This window comes from Sebastes fasciatus, chromosome 17, assembly GCF_043250625.1.
Source record: "Sebastes fasciatus isolate fSebFas1 chromosome 17, fSebFas1.pri, whole genome shotgun sequence".
NCBI classification, from domain to species: Eukaryota; Metazoa; Chordata; class Actinopteri; order Perciformes; family Sebastidae; genus Sebastes; species Sebastes fasciatus.
Window position 1 is genome coordinate 24,227,639 of NC_133811.1, and position 14,542 is coordinate 24,242,180.

The 14,542-nt window shown below is 41.6% G+C and overlaps 1 protein-coding gene across 5 annotated transcripts in view; it reads right to left on the minus strand.

Moving 5' to 3' along the window:
• angpt1 (angiopoietin 1) overlaps positions 1–14,542 on the minus strand; it is a 142,128-nt gene that overhangs the window by 110,823 nt on the left and 16,763 nt on the right. For all 5 annotated transcript variants that reach the window (XR_012590612.1, XM_074613361.1, XM_074613362.1 and 2 more), the window contains exons 2-3: positions 1,394–1,549; positions 109–230 (exon numbers count right to left, since the gene is read on the minus strand). Coding sequence is in view for 4 of the 5 variants with exons in the window: in XM_074613360.1 (XP_074469461.1) it covers positions 109–230; positions 1,394–1,549 (278 nt within the window). In the remaining variant the exon portion in view is untranslated. The remainder of the gene's footprint in view (positions 1–108; positions 231–1,393; positions 1,550–14,542) is intronic.

A 14,542-nucleotide genomic window follows, 5' to 3' on the forward strand; every position in this document is an offset into this window, starting at 1 on the left:
CGGCTTCTCCGTCCGTCGATGTATCATCTTTACTTCCTTCAGTCCGTCTTTGCTGCAGTATGGATGGTATCCAGTGTGTGTGTTTGCATGAAGCGTTTGTCTGTTTACCTGTTCTTGTCATGCAGCTTGCTGATCTCATTGGTCTGGATCATTAACTCTTTCTCCAACTTGTTAGTGGAAAGAGAATTTTCCAGCAGCTGGATCTCAAGCCTGGATGTCTGATTCAGAACCTGCCATGAAAAGAAACACACAGAGTAAATTATGTTATGCATCTATACATACGAGGGATGTAACGATCCATCGATCTGTGGCGTAACGTTAGCGAGAGACAGAGAGAGAGAGAGAGAGAAAGAGAGCATGTATGTGATGATGAATAGCGTTAACGTTATAGCTGGGAAATTCGCAGTGCAGTGGGTGTAAGTTACAGTTTATTTGTCGGTGAATAAATGCTACAACTCCTCAAGACTCAAGCCAAGTTCCTGTGTTTTGCATGCTACAATGCTGGTTAAAGTGAAGGGGGTTAGCTCCGAAGCTAGCAACTAACTAACTTCAGCTCAGGCTCACTTCAGCAACCACACCTCCAACAATAGGAGGTTTATTTTTATTCTTTTTATTAAAAAGATTAGATTGTTTTTCATTGAAATGTCTGGAAGAGCCTAGTAATAAAATTGTCAAATCATATTTTGTCTGATATCGATTGCAGGCCCCCAAATTGAATCAAAATCGTATCATGGCAGACTTTGTGATATCAGCAAATATCGTATCGATGTCCAAAGAATCTATATAATATTTTACCGTGAGGAAACTGGTGATTTACATGCCTAATACATACTATGTTAGTTGCAGTAATACTGGCTAAAATCATGCACATGTGTACCAAAAATCCAGAAGAGAAACCAAAAAACACGGGGCTTTATTTCGGGGTTTCTAGACACTGGAGTTAAAAACACACTGCACATTTGAGGCACATATAAACCATCGACTTCGTTTTCATTCCGTCAAGTGTTCACCCAACACATGGTAATACTTAGGAGATATTCATCTCTGCTATGATTAGCTTTTTCCTTTTTTTTCCCTTTGCAAACAGTTATCTTTTTAGTGCTTTAGCAAAAATTACCCACCACCAACTCCATCACCTCCTCCATATAAACACTAAAAGGAGCCTGAGCCAAATAAGTCAAAGAAGGGAGAGGCATTTATATAGCATCGGTATTGTCTTTGGCCAGTGCTCCGTAACCTTTTTGGGGCAATTGAACGTGGAATAGCTGAGTTAATGGAGCACAGGATGGATCCTCTTAGTGTGTGTGTCCATGAGAAAGAGGAAGACGTAGAGAGAAAACTGAACGGGGCATGTTTGAGAGCATTAGTGCGAGTGTGTTTCTCAAAGTGTTACCTGCGTCTCAACGTCTGTTAACTTGCGCGTCTGTTCAGCCGTCTGAGAAAGAAGGTTGGTGCCCATTTCCAACATGGCTGCTGTGTGGTTGTGGACGGCGCTCTGCTGCAGCTGAGCCATCTCCGTCTTCATGCTCTCTTTGATGTAGTTCTCAATCTGCAGCAAACAAAAACAGGTTGAAGAAAACTGATTAGAAATCACAGACATACAGAACACAGCATATATTCTACAATATACCTGTAGGTTTATGTATATATGTAGAGAGATTTTCAAAACCAGAATCATGGATTGTACTGATGACCCATTATTCCGAAACCCCAATAGTCCGAAAAATGTCTCCACCGCCCGCTATCCCAAACAGAAGCACATGGCTAATTATTATGCAAAATGACGGCATTGGACTTTCCCAGTTGCAATTTTTGTTTTTTCCTACCATGGCGAAGGCATGACCCGCCCCCTGGTTGGCTTACCCTGATATTCTTAACCTAAACCTAACAAATCTCGCTCCTCATGTCTAAAGCTAACCAACCAATCCAACATACGAAGACATTCAAGCCAAGGAGACGCACAATAATTAGCCATGTGCTTCTGTTTGTTCCACAGAGAGTGTGTATTTTTGGAGCAATGGGCTTTCGGAGCAATGGGCAGTTCCCAAAATAACTCCGGAAGTGGCATTACTTGAGTATGAAAGTTACGTGACAAATCAACATTGACTTCTGGTTTCACACAGGGTACGGCCTCCTGGGCGAAAGTCCTGTGTTTTTTAACCCGCCCAACCACCCCGATCTCCTCGCTACGCAACGTTTGTCACTCTTTATATTTCCTGGTTCACGATTACGTGGATTACATAAAAATGAATTACATGGTTTATATATGAATTATAGTGCACTATTTTTGGTAGGTATAGCTACGAACAGTGTATGATAACAGCCTGGCTGGGTACACTGATGTAAGGCATTGTACTTGACCCCTCTTGTTCTCCTCTTGTCTCTTACATATTTACATTCACGCTAATAGCAAGTTTAAAAGATGCCACATAATGTACCTTTATCAAGATACAAGATTCTTTTACTAGCTCAACATCAACATTCCTTAGGTTGAACACTGTAAAGGGTTAATTATGTACATAAGAAATGCACAAACAAACATATTTCTTCCATCATTTGAGTGGCACTCAAGTGAAGAATGGGTTTAGGCAATATAGGCCCAGCCAGATGTCGGTGGTTAGCTCGGGGTGGAAGAGGCAGAGATGAACAGATATTCACTGAAGCTTGTCTGGAAAGAATTCTTTCATCCTTATCTCCAAACACAAACAAATGACACGATGGAGGTTTATGTTGGATACGATTCTTCATATGGATTAACTATATGGACCATCTGTGTACTGTGCTTCGGTTCTTTATTTCATTTTCCCCCCAGTGAATGTTAATTTAAGAGTTTTTCCTTTCCCTTACTGAGCCTCAGGTAGCTTTAGGTAAGTCTTACTTAAGTTCTTGTACTTTGTGCCCTTGTGTCTTATTTGTACAGAGTTTGACATCATTTTGTTCCCTGGATTGTTGACTTATTAGATATAGAAGAGCTAGAAGGGTGTATGGTTACTTTTCTTTTATAAATAAATCTGACCTGATTGGATTTTAAGTGTCCACATGTTCGAAGTCTGAGCACACACTGAGGTGATTCAATAATCGGCCAGTGGGGAGATCCTCAGTTTTGCTTTGGCTCATCGATGAGCTCCAACAGCCATGTTTCAGGAACGCATCAGCCAAGACAAATCAGAGTCAAACAGCACATCATCACATGTGTTGGTGTCCTTAGCAACAGTTCCCATCCTGTACTGTCGCTGTGGGCCGAATTAAACGGCTCACACGCTGAGAAAGGAGTCTGTGGAGGAAAGGGCTTTGTTGTGAGTTACTAGACACTTCCACCAAAAGCAGCTGGTGACTGCTGGTGAAGTCTGAATGCATCTCTGCAGGTACACGTCATGGCTCTAATGTTAGTCCTGACGCCTGGTGATTTACCCCCACTGACAGTTCAGTCAAGGAGACCAGAAATCACACTATAATCATTTTAATATGTTTTTCAATGAAAATGAGAATAATGATGTAGAAATGGTCATTCTCTATAATATCGCAAATCATTTCACAATTGCAACAACAGACAAAATATTCGCAATTAGATATTTTTCAAAATCGTTCAGCCCTAATTACAAGAATATTCTGGCTCACCCCCCCAAGTCCTTAAGGGCGTTTTCATATTAGATTGATCCGTACTGTGCAAGAGTACGATTGCTCCCCTTCTCTACTCCCCCGGCGCTCAGCTTTCACATCAGTAAAGCTGTTCCGTACCTGAGTACACTTACGTCATCATCCACGTGTGTTTGTTTGTGTTAAGATCAGCTGTTCTAGTGGCGGAGCATCGTCAAACGCGTCATTCAAACTTGACAGAAACAAAATAAAATTCACCAAAACAGTCTTGGTTAATCTTTCCAACAACTCTGGTTTGGTCAAAATAAACTCTTATTTCACAGAGTTTGATGTGAAAATATGCCGCCTCTACACGTTGTTTCCCACCGCTGTCTCTCTCTATTTTCGCTTGTCTATCTCGCCGCTGTCTCTCCATTAAATTAGCTAAATAAAATAAGAAACATTGCGCAACCCCAATGCCTACTATTGGTAATACTTTAAGGACCCCCTCGCCTGCCTTCCTGCTTTATCATCCACGGCCGTGCAGTTCAGAGGATGAGATTGCCGCATGTTGCGCGCATAGATTTCAGATGAGACCGGCGGTGTTGAAAAAAGCCTGCCCTTTCAAAACTACGTAACGTTATATAGCGGTCCACTTCTGTATTTTGGTGCAATTGGCTTTCACACCTGATTCCCCGAGTACACATGAACCGTACTCCAGACCACTTTTTCAAGTGAACTCGAGTACGAGTACGAGTCGTGCCCCGAGTACAGTACGGAGCGTTCGCACAAATCAAACAAACTGGACTTTGGGGGAAAAGTGTACTCGGATCCGGGCCTAGGTCACCGATGTGAAAGCACCCTAAGCTTCCTGAGTAGGTGTAACCTCTGCATAGCTTTTTTAAAAAACATAATCTGTGTTATCTATAAAATGAAGGTGGCCATCTATATAAATTCCTCAGTATTTAAGACAACTAAATTTTTCAACAGGGTGCCCTTTGTGGTTTTTCAGGGCTTTTCACTAAGGTCCAATCTTGACAATTGTATGTTGGAGTGCCTCCAATTTATATTTGATCTAAAGATTAGATCACTGATTTAATAGCTTGACTGAGTATAGTAAATATATATATTGGTTTTGGGCCCGTGTTGGCGACCATAAAGTTTCTAAAGCTAACAGAAAAATCAATATATCTGTACCTGTTGGCACAATAAAATCTTGATAATATTTACACTGCAGATATTTCTAGTAAAACATTCATCCATCCATCCATCCATCTGCAACCGCTTTCTAGTAAAACATTCACTTACAGAAAAAGAGTAGCCTTTTTCATGCTTCTGTAGAGAATAGATGGACTGCAACATATCAATCAATCCAAGGCTGATGGACAGTAAACAGATAGAAACAGTCGGATCTCTTCGACGGAAACAGCCAGCTCTGAGTGCACGTCTGCCAAGTCGAATTAGCCTTTAAATGTAATATCCTCTCTTGGCAACAATATTAAAGTGAAATGTAAAAAAATTTCGGGCTGGATTTCAGGCATAATACCGTTTCCCCTAACTGTGAACTACATAAGGCTGATATAAGTGTCACTTTCCACATAACCTCCAATAGTCTGGCCCGAGGAATTGGAAAGAAAACAGCGAGTCTGGAATCCACAAAGCTCAAGTAATGATGGATTACTCTGCCTGATAATGAACCAGAGAATATGACTGTGTTTGGAAATGGTTTTTAGTCCATCTATAAATGTAATGAACTCTGTGGATTGTGTAGGTTGTTTTTACATCCTTTTAGGCCAAGGTTCAAAGCTTCATCATAAACCTCACGGCTCTGTATATCTTAAAACAGCAGCTCTGCACTGCAGTTTACGCATCTGCTGAGATTACTGTGTCCACTGTCTGAGGACGGCGATGGGCTTTAAGTCACCTTGAGAGAAAATGTATATGAAGGGTCAGACGGCTGACGGAAACTTAAGCCCGGCGATCGCTTCACGGTTTGTGTTGTAGGGAATGTGGCTGACTCTTGGCTGGATCTGGTGGGGGTCATAAATATAAATTACCAAGGAGAAACAAGATTACGCAAACACGCCCAATCATGTAAAATCAGCAGTCGGGAAGCCGTAAAATGGGTCTGCGTGGGTGTCAGGTTATTTAGATGGTTTCTAACCTCGGCTCCACTTGAGTGCTGTGCTTTTCCAGTCAGTGACTACCAATAGTAACACTTGTCAGCAATGAAAGCAAATACTCCCTTTCATTGCCAGAACTGAGATGCAAATTTGTGTCAATTGGGAATGGGATCGAGATGTTGAAATAAATATGAGTGCATGACGAGAATGCAATAGTTGCGGTGCTTTATTTTCTACGAAGGCAAGAGGTTCTTATGCCAATGACTGATTTTCTCCAGAATATGTTGAAACTAAACCATTTGTAGTTGACCTGAAACTGGAACCAATTAATTTCAATTCATGGTGCTGATTTCTATGCGTTTTCATCAAGAGATAGAGAGCCAATGAAATGACAGAACCAAGTGATAATTTTGTCTGATACCCGTAAATTCTTCTCACGAATGGGAATTTGACGAGAGACAGGTTTCAGTCCAGTGAACGTGGCTTAAAAGCTTTGTGGTTTGGTAAGTCTCGAGATGGAGCCCACCAACTCGGGGTTAAACTAAAAAAATTAGGGTCATCTTTAACCGTACAGTCAGGTGTATCTTCACTCTACAACCTAAAACTTGCAAGTTGCATTAATGTGTTAAAGAATGAGTGGTGTTAAAATGAATTTGCGTCAACGTGTTATCATCACGTTAACTTTGACAGCCCAAATTCTGATTATAATCCTAATTATGTACTGTAACAGTGGAGAGAGGTCAGTAAATTGACGGAGTAATGTTTGTTATACAGCAATATTTACCTCAAGTTGCCAACATTAGTCACCATAAACCACTGGTCATACCAGACCAAATAAGGCTGTAGCTGCAAAACCCCTGAGTGCATTGAAGAGAGGAATGGTGCGTTTTACTGCTTCTAAATTCAGCTTTTCATTTGTACAAGTTTTTTCTTCTTTCAAAACCTTAAAAATTTCAAGTTGAAAACAGCTTTTGTTGATTCTTCTGTGTGTGAACATTTCTTTGAAAGAAGAAAGAAATTTAAATGAAACTCCACTTTCATCAAAATAAAACTAAATCTTTTTTTTTTTTTTGGTGATTTATAGAGGGACATTCCAGAAGGGGTAATAATACCAGAAACTACTAAATCTAGCCTCTGGTTTTACGAAACCACTGTTTGCTAAGCGAGAGTCACATAAACACAAGTTTATGTTTCCCTAAGTGCTACTTTACACCGAGGCATAAAGGTTTTAAGGTGGTGTGTTTGGCACAGCCTGGACTGCCTGTGACATTATTAATGATGCTGCCTGACATCACAACGATGGAGATCCATTAGAACCTTAACTGCACCCTCACAATGCTGCGTACTGCATGTACATACTGGTCCGTTTTGACGGTTTATGAGGTACTGTTAATCTGTTAATCACTTAACAAGCTGCTTCGGGCTGCCTAGAACATAAATGACAAGCTGTACAACATACTGCATGTACCTGTAGCAGGATGCAGATTTTAAGAGCAAAGGGACCGTTGGTCATACAGAGGGACAAGTGTTCACAGGCGAAAAAAACATCCATCAGCTGAGATCCACAACATCTGATCCACATCATCGTGGTGCGGCTGCTAAATTGCCATCTCTTGAGAGCCAAGAACGGGATAATCCCTCACGATGATACTCCCTCCTATCATTGTTATAGATTGCTGCAAATGTTTACCACTTTTCTGACATTTCCCATTTAGCCGTTCTAAAAGGGGGTCTTGATCTTTTTCTAAACAGCAGCAGTGGTGGTGCTGAGAGACACTGGGAGAGTTGGAAAATGCTGGGTCTGGACTGTATAAAACACTTACTGCTGTAGCTCTGTCACATCTCTGCTTATCTCTGGCTCTGGGATGCATCCCTTACGCTCAGGCCTGGACCACTTTAACGGGCTGGAGCATGAGGGGCTGCTACACCGCCGTCACCCACCCCCGAAATCGGCACCTCCTGGCGCATAACAAGCCACCTTGGAATGAACGGCAGCAGATACACTCACGCCTTCTTATCGCCCACCGACAACGAAAGGGTGAGTATGACACCCCTCTTTTAAACCTGGTCCTATAATTCACTCTAGTAGGGCTTTAGGAGGTGTTAACCCGGACTCACTGCCCTGTCACTCTCCAGTGTTGTATAATATACACATGAGCAACCTCTGTATGTATTTTAGAAAGCTGTCTTAGTCACTCACTGGCCTGTTTGTTTTTAAATCCACCTTGAAACAGTTTTAAGACTCTGTCAAGATCAGGTGAGTAACAACTCAGGCTGAACTCACAGTTGACCTCTGTGACCTTCGCCCCGGTGGCCAACATCCAGGCCTTTACTCAATTGCTGCCACATTTTTTTCTTCACATAGGATGTCAAGATAGAGAGAGTGGCAGACAGATAGATGAAAACATAACAAACAGACGTGCCCCATGCCTTCGTGGACAAAATAGCAGCTTATACTTGACTCTGTAATGGGGGTTTGATCAACTGACCATTCGCTCAAAGTCTGATATAATCTTAAACAGCAATTTTACAATCATAGCTTAGCTATTACAACCATAAACTATAAGAAGTAGACATAGTCATTGTGACATCACCCATTGGTTTGTGAACTGCTGTTTTGAAGCCTTGAGTTCAGCATTTTGGCCATCACCATCTTGGTGTTTTGCAACCAGAAGTGACACGAGAGGGTAGAGCTAAGTACAACCGAACGCTGAATAAGACATTTCCAGGCGACCAAAATGTTACAATTTACTTTCATGAACTGAAAACACGCTGTGAAAGGGTTAAAGTTCTAAGACATAAACACGGACAACTCCCAGACCGGACAACGCCGGTAGCGACCTGTCAATCACAAGGTAGCCCCGCCCTAAAGCATCCCCTGCTTTATGGTCTATTTGACTCTAAATGGGACCATAATTTACTAAATGAACATCATGCTGTATTGAAGAAGACTTGAAATTAGCGATTGAGACCATAAACTCATGTTTACAATGTTTACTGAGGTAATAAATCAAGTGAGAAGTAGGCTTCTATATAATCTGATAATAATCTTATTTGTGGATGTTTACACTCCAGCAACCCCAGACAACTTAACCTAAGATAGCGTTACGTTACGGACACTTTTCGCACGGTATCATCTATGTAGCAAGTGCATGTTTAGGCCCCTTTTTTAAGAAGATTCTTAACAAGTCACCAGGAAACATTTAAAAGTCAGAGAGTAGTGTTTTCAACAAAGTCGTGGAGCTAACATTAGCTTAATTAGCGAGGTAGCTACAGCTGATAAAAGCATCTGTTTTCTTTTCTTTTGTAGAATCAATGGACCCGTTGTTTCTAAATTTAAAATATCCTTTGAGTGGTAAATCTGCCATCGTCATCAGCGTAGACGGCATATGTGCTGTGCAAGACTGAAAGCCGACAGCCGTAGCAACGGTAGGTGAGGGGGGGTGTAGCTTAGCGAATGGCCAAATAGCATCAGAAACAGAAACAGGGGTCTGCAGTGAGCTGGGTGGTCCAGCCCGTCTCATCTCTGTTGTTCTGTCCAAATAGCCGCCTGTTGATCAGGACGTCCCTCGGCCAGAAAGGCTGAATGCCATCTGAAAAACAACGCCGCTACTGCCAGCACCCGCCGCTCTAAGACTCTTTTCTCCTCTCCTTTTACATCTTTCTTTCTTCTTTTCTTCCCCTTTGTCTTTCTGTCAAGATGCTAATTGCGTCTTCGGTTGTGCATGTCCAAGGACATAATGAGCCTTGTGTACACAACCTGAAAACGAACCAACCGTTTCTCTGAATAAATTACTGGGTAAATCATTGTGCTTACTTGGAGGTGCCCAAAATCGGTTGGCAGGTTCAGAGGCTCACCATTTCAAAGGTTTTCTGTCACAATGGTTTGTCAACAGGGCACACAATGAAAGAAAGTGAGAAGACTTAGCCAGTAGTTTAGTTGTCAAGATTGGATGATTTGTTGGTTGTGTCTGTGGAAAAACAAATCACAACTTCTAACCTGAGGGCAAATCGATTATTCCATGTTCATTTTGTCAAATGGCCTCGTTAATCATTATTATATTATCCAGCAAACCACAAATTGTAAAAACAATGTCGAAAATGTGTTGTTAAATTTCAACATGTTGCAATTTTCGAATGACTAATACGCTTCGTAAGCGGCCAATTTACGAAGTTACAACAATAGAAAACCACAATGAAATAACAGAGCTGGATTTCAAGAAAGTCTGAGCAAATTGTGAACAATGTGGTGCTATATCATGATTTAGAAACACAAATTGGCAGAATTGTGGCGCTAGTTGAGTAAAATTTGAGATTTCAATGTTTATTAGGGTGAGGTCAAATATCCAAAAATATAAAAGCCCTGAGAAATGAAAAGAGACTTGATGTAATGTTTCTGTTTTTAGTTTCCTTTGGGAAAAAGAAATGACGTATTTAAAAACATGATTATGGCAATTTGCTTTTACTGTTATTATCAGCACTTTTTTTCCTCAGACACAAAATTCACATTTGGTATTTTATGCTTGGCTTTCTCCTTTATGAAGACTAACGTACCATCACCAGCAGAAATCACACCACATGAATGTGGCTTCTAGCTTGAGGACTTTTTAAATCAAGAACTCTGACAGTGTTATGTCTACCAGACATACCTTCAGTGATTAACTACGAGCCTCAGAGCAGGATGGATGAGAGAAAGTTGTCTGTACGCCTGTAATATGTAAGATAAAAGCCAATTCATCTCAAAAGTCAAATGACTTATACAAATTAAGTTTTGACATTGTGTTATGGAGAGAATTAACTTTGCCTTAGCATAAAAAAAAAGTGAGACAGACAACGTGTTTTGCCTTGAACTTGAGTTCTTTAGCACATCCAACAGAAATGTTTTCATTTTCTGTTATTGATATTGGTACGGTGGTGAGGACACTTGCTTGTTTTTACGATCAAAATTCATTCCGGGAATGAATTGTCAGAGTTGGTCCAGACGGTGATAACTATGCTCTGACCAGATTCCAGTAGCAGCATGTATAACTCAAGTCATGTATGTGGAAGTTTCTTATAAATATCTGTAGAGAAATGCATACATTTGTTTTTTAAAAAGCATTCAAGAAAGCATTAAACTATACTCTACAGAGTTTGAGCCCTGTAAAGCAAACCTCCAACAACCCTGCACTCAATTTTCCCCAATAAAATCATGGACAGAATCAAAGCTGTTAGCAGGCTTCTCAATTTTAGATTTAATAAGCTGCATCAACACAGATTTTGTGGGTTAGCCAAACTACAAAATGAAATATGTTGCAACTCGATCCGCTGTCAAGTTCACTCTGCCAAAGATTGTTTTTTTAGGAGTGAAATGCCACTTTTGATATTTAAAATGTCTGCGAGGTTTATCTGTTTGATCTGTTCACAAAGACCAACAGAGTGGTACGTCTGTCAGTCAATAAAACATCTTGGGTTATAGGTACCTTCATGTTGTAGCTTGATAGCAGTCGAGTACTGACCGTACAGCTAACGCTAGTAGATACATATTTATCAGGTCCCTCAGCTATACCTTAAGTACAACACATTCATAATTTAATCACCTTAATAGGGAGCTGAGCAGCAGCTTGATCTGTCTGGGAGACTACCATTCAGACTTTCTCACTAAATTTGACAACTTTTCAGACCCTCTTAGCGACTTCATTTTATAAAACTACCGACAAATTTAGCGACTTATTCAGGCCATCAGGGAAAAGCTAGAAATATCTTATATTGTAATTCATTCCCATGCATTCTGCTCAGAGTAGGCTAACCACAGTTCATGGCTCTTCTGCAAACAGCACAGAGATCTCCCTTTTCTCTTGCGCCGTGTGCCTCTAAGCATGAATGTATATTTTCACAAATCCTCCACTTACACTCCTGCTCTCTGATGTCAAAATGGGCCCAAAAATTAATCCAATTAATTATGCGTATCTGGCCGTATGGGAGAGGAAGTACTTGCATTCACCCAAAGCATGGGAATGCGTAACGAAACCCAAACAACCAAACAAACTGGGACCTGCTCATTCATCCAGAGGTCTGAAACGGCGAGTACCAGCAGAGGGGCAGTCTGAAGTTATTGTGACGCAAGTCGTCCAACATGGGAATCTTTCCTTCAGGGACACATCCGGGCAGGAATGTCCAACGCTACATGCTATGTCAGTCTGCCCCTTTTACTGCAGCACGCAGGGATACCACAAGCCCACCATCCCACGGAGGAGGCGCTTACATCCAAATATTTGAGATAGCATTCCAGTGTGCCCTCTAAACATCGCAGCGGGGGGATTCCTCTGCCAAGAAGCTGCAGAAGTAGATGCAAACGGACATGTTTTGTTTCAAGCTCAGCCATGACAGAAACATTACGGTTCTGTATGTTAAACCTCCCAGCCGGGCAAAACTTCAGGGGGGAAAAAAATGGTTCCAGCGTTCCAGTTTGTGTGCCAGCAGCGCTATCTATCAAGCCGGGTGTCTCTTCTAATCAAAATGAATGGGCGTTTAATGACAGGGGTTGTTTCCTTCAACGTCACATTCGTGTTTATCTTTCATCCTAACATCCCATTAAGCGAGGACTCCAGAGTTTATGAAACATCGCTTGCAGACGTCCAGGGTTACAATCACCACAGTGAACGCCAACCTCAGCCTTTTCTCACTCTCTCTTTCTGCCGCTCTTTATATCTCTCTATCGCCCCGTGTCACGCCCTCCTCCCATTCTGTTTTACAATCTCTGCTTTGCGTTGCCTCTATCACCAAAGACGGATTGACGCTATCGCATCGGGTCCAGATTATGTTACTCGCGACGAGTCATTTTCCACTCTCTCCAACTGTTGCTTTTGTAAGCGGCAAAAACGCACCGGGCTATACATCACATCAGTGAGGCATTTCTGAGTACTCTGGGTGGTACATGAAGGCAGTATGGAGTGTGTGTTTACGCATGTGGGCCTAAATTTCCCCTAAGTGATGCAGAAGCGACATTCAACCTAAACAAAAGAGATGAGCAGGAAGACGAGGTGCGGTAGCCCGACTAACATCTCCAGATGGAGCTGCTTCAGTCTGACCTGTGGTTCACCGCGGCTGTCGGAGAGGAGGGAAATAGATGCTGCTGTCAAAGTGCAGCTCACAGCCGCTATTGTATCACTGCCACGCTGCAACATTAGAAACATTCGCTGCTGCCTGACCTTCAGCTGATGATGGATGAAAATGCTGATAACTTGCATGTGTCTTTATTGTCTGTTGCTCGCTGTGTGTTACAGCTCTTCTTAGAAAAGCCGCAGGATAAATATATTTGTGAGTCGTGCATCCAAAATTAGATGAAACGAGCATGGCAATCTGCAATTAGTCAGACATTCACTTTTTGGATGAGTTACAGCATATTTTTGCTGAGAGATGCTCAATAAGACATAATTGGAAAGATAGGAGGATGTAGAGAAGCACAAAGGACGCTTTGTGTATAATCCCTGGCCTTTCATGTGGCCAGGTTTCTGTTTATTGTTGCATTTCCTAGTCTGAAGTGTACAAGATGTGTGTGTATAAACACAGTCAAAAAGCAGAGGACTTCTCAAATGATCAAAACCAAGCGCAACTAAACTGGAATCATTATGTTCAGACAACAAAGCAAAACATCCTCGCACATCACGCAGGAATTTCCACAGCCCTCCAAAACATCAACTGTACTTATGAACAAAGCCATACGACAACATGTTGTATGAACAATGGCCGTACAATCTCATCCTGTGGTCCCACGTACCTCAGGGGGTAGAATATGGCGAAACTACTTATTGAATAAAGTCATTTTCCTTAAAGGTTCTATGTACAGGATTCAGAGCATTATTATAGCAGCAAACAACTACCTACTATATAAAGATATAGATAGAGCGGAGTAAGGGCGTTCCTAGCAGAGATTGGAGTCATACCCCCTCTCTGTATGTGTTGTAGCCAAGGATGTCACGGTACTTTGGTACCAAAGCGATGCCAAAATTCTGAACGTGATGGTACTCGTTTTTTTATACAGTATCACAGGTACCGGGGATCAGGGCTCGAGACCAACGGCGTCCCGTCATCCCGGGGATGATAGAATATTTCTTTAATAGTGCTACATTGTGAACAACAAATCCGTGTTGAAATTGGCAGTAGGAGAGTAACGTTGGCTGTTAGCAGCACAGTCATGCTTGGCTAAATAACGGAGCTAACGGCTAAGGTACGGAGGTTGCATTGAGTTACATTACACGTGTTCAAGCTCTATTCAGTAAAAATTGCTAAAAAGAGTATTGGACGAAGGTGTGTTATAACGTTATCATATGTTCAGATTCGTCTGCAGAAACACACAAACACACAGGCCTCTGGAGGGTTAGCCTCTCTCCATCTCAGAACCACTGCAAACATGTCAATTTAAATAAACATCAAGAACCATTTGTAAGCGTTTGTATTTTGGTTGTAAACGCAGACCCGAAAAGCACATCCATCCATCTGTTCGATCAATGACAGATTTATGAGCGACTTCCTGTAAGGTCACCGCACAGCAGCACACTTTAGAACCAGTCTGTCGGCTACTGTGATACACATGTACTTTGGGGACGAGACAACTTTACTTTGTTTTTCCATTGTTGTCACTGTTAAAATCAATGGTAAGATCAGATCACAAAACAACCAAAATGAACAGCCACCTGTCATTACTACAGCAATTTACCACACTGACAATGAATATTCACCCATCGAATGTACCTTTGGACTACACAGCAACTCTTCTGCATTTTAAACCTGTTTGTTTAAAGTAGAAGTTTTTCCCCTAAAGGGCCGTGGTGATGCGAGCCTACTCTGGATGAAAAGGTTTC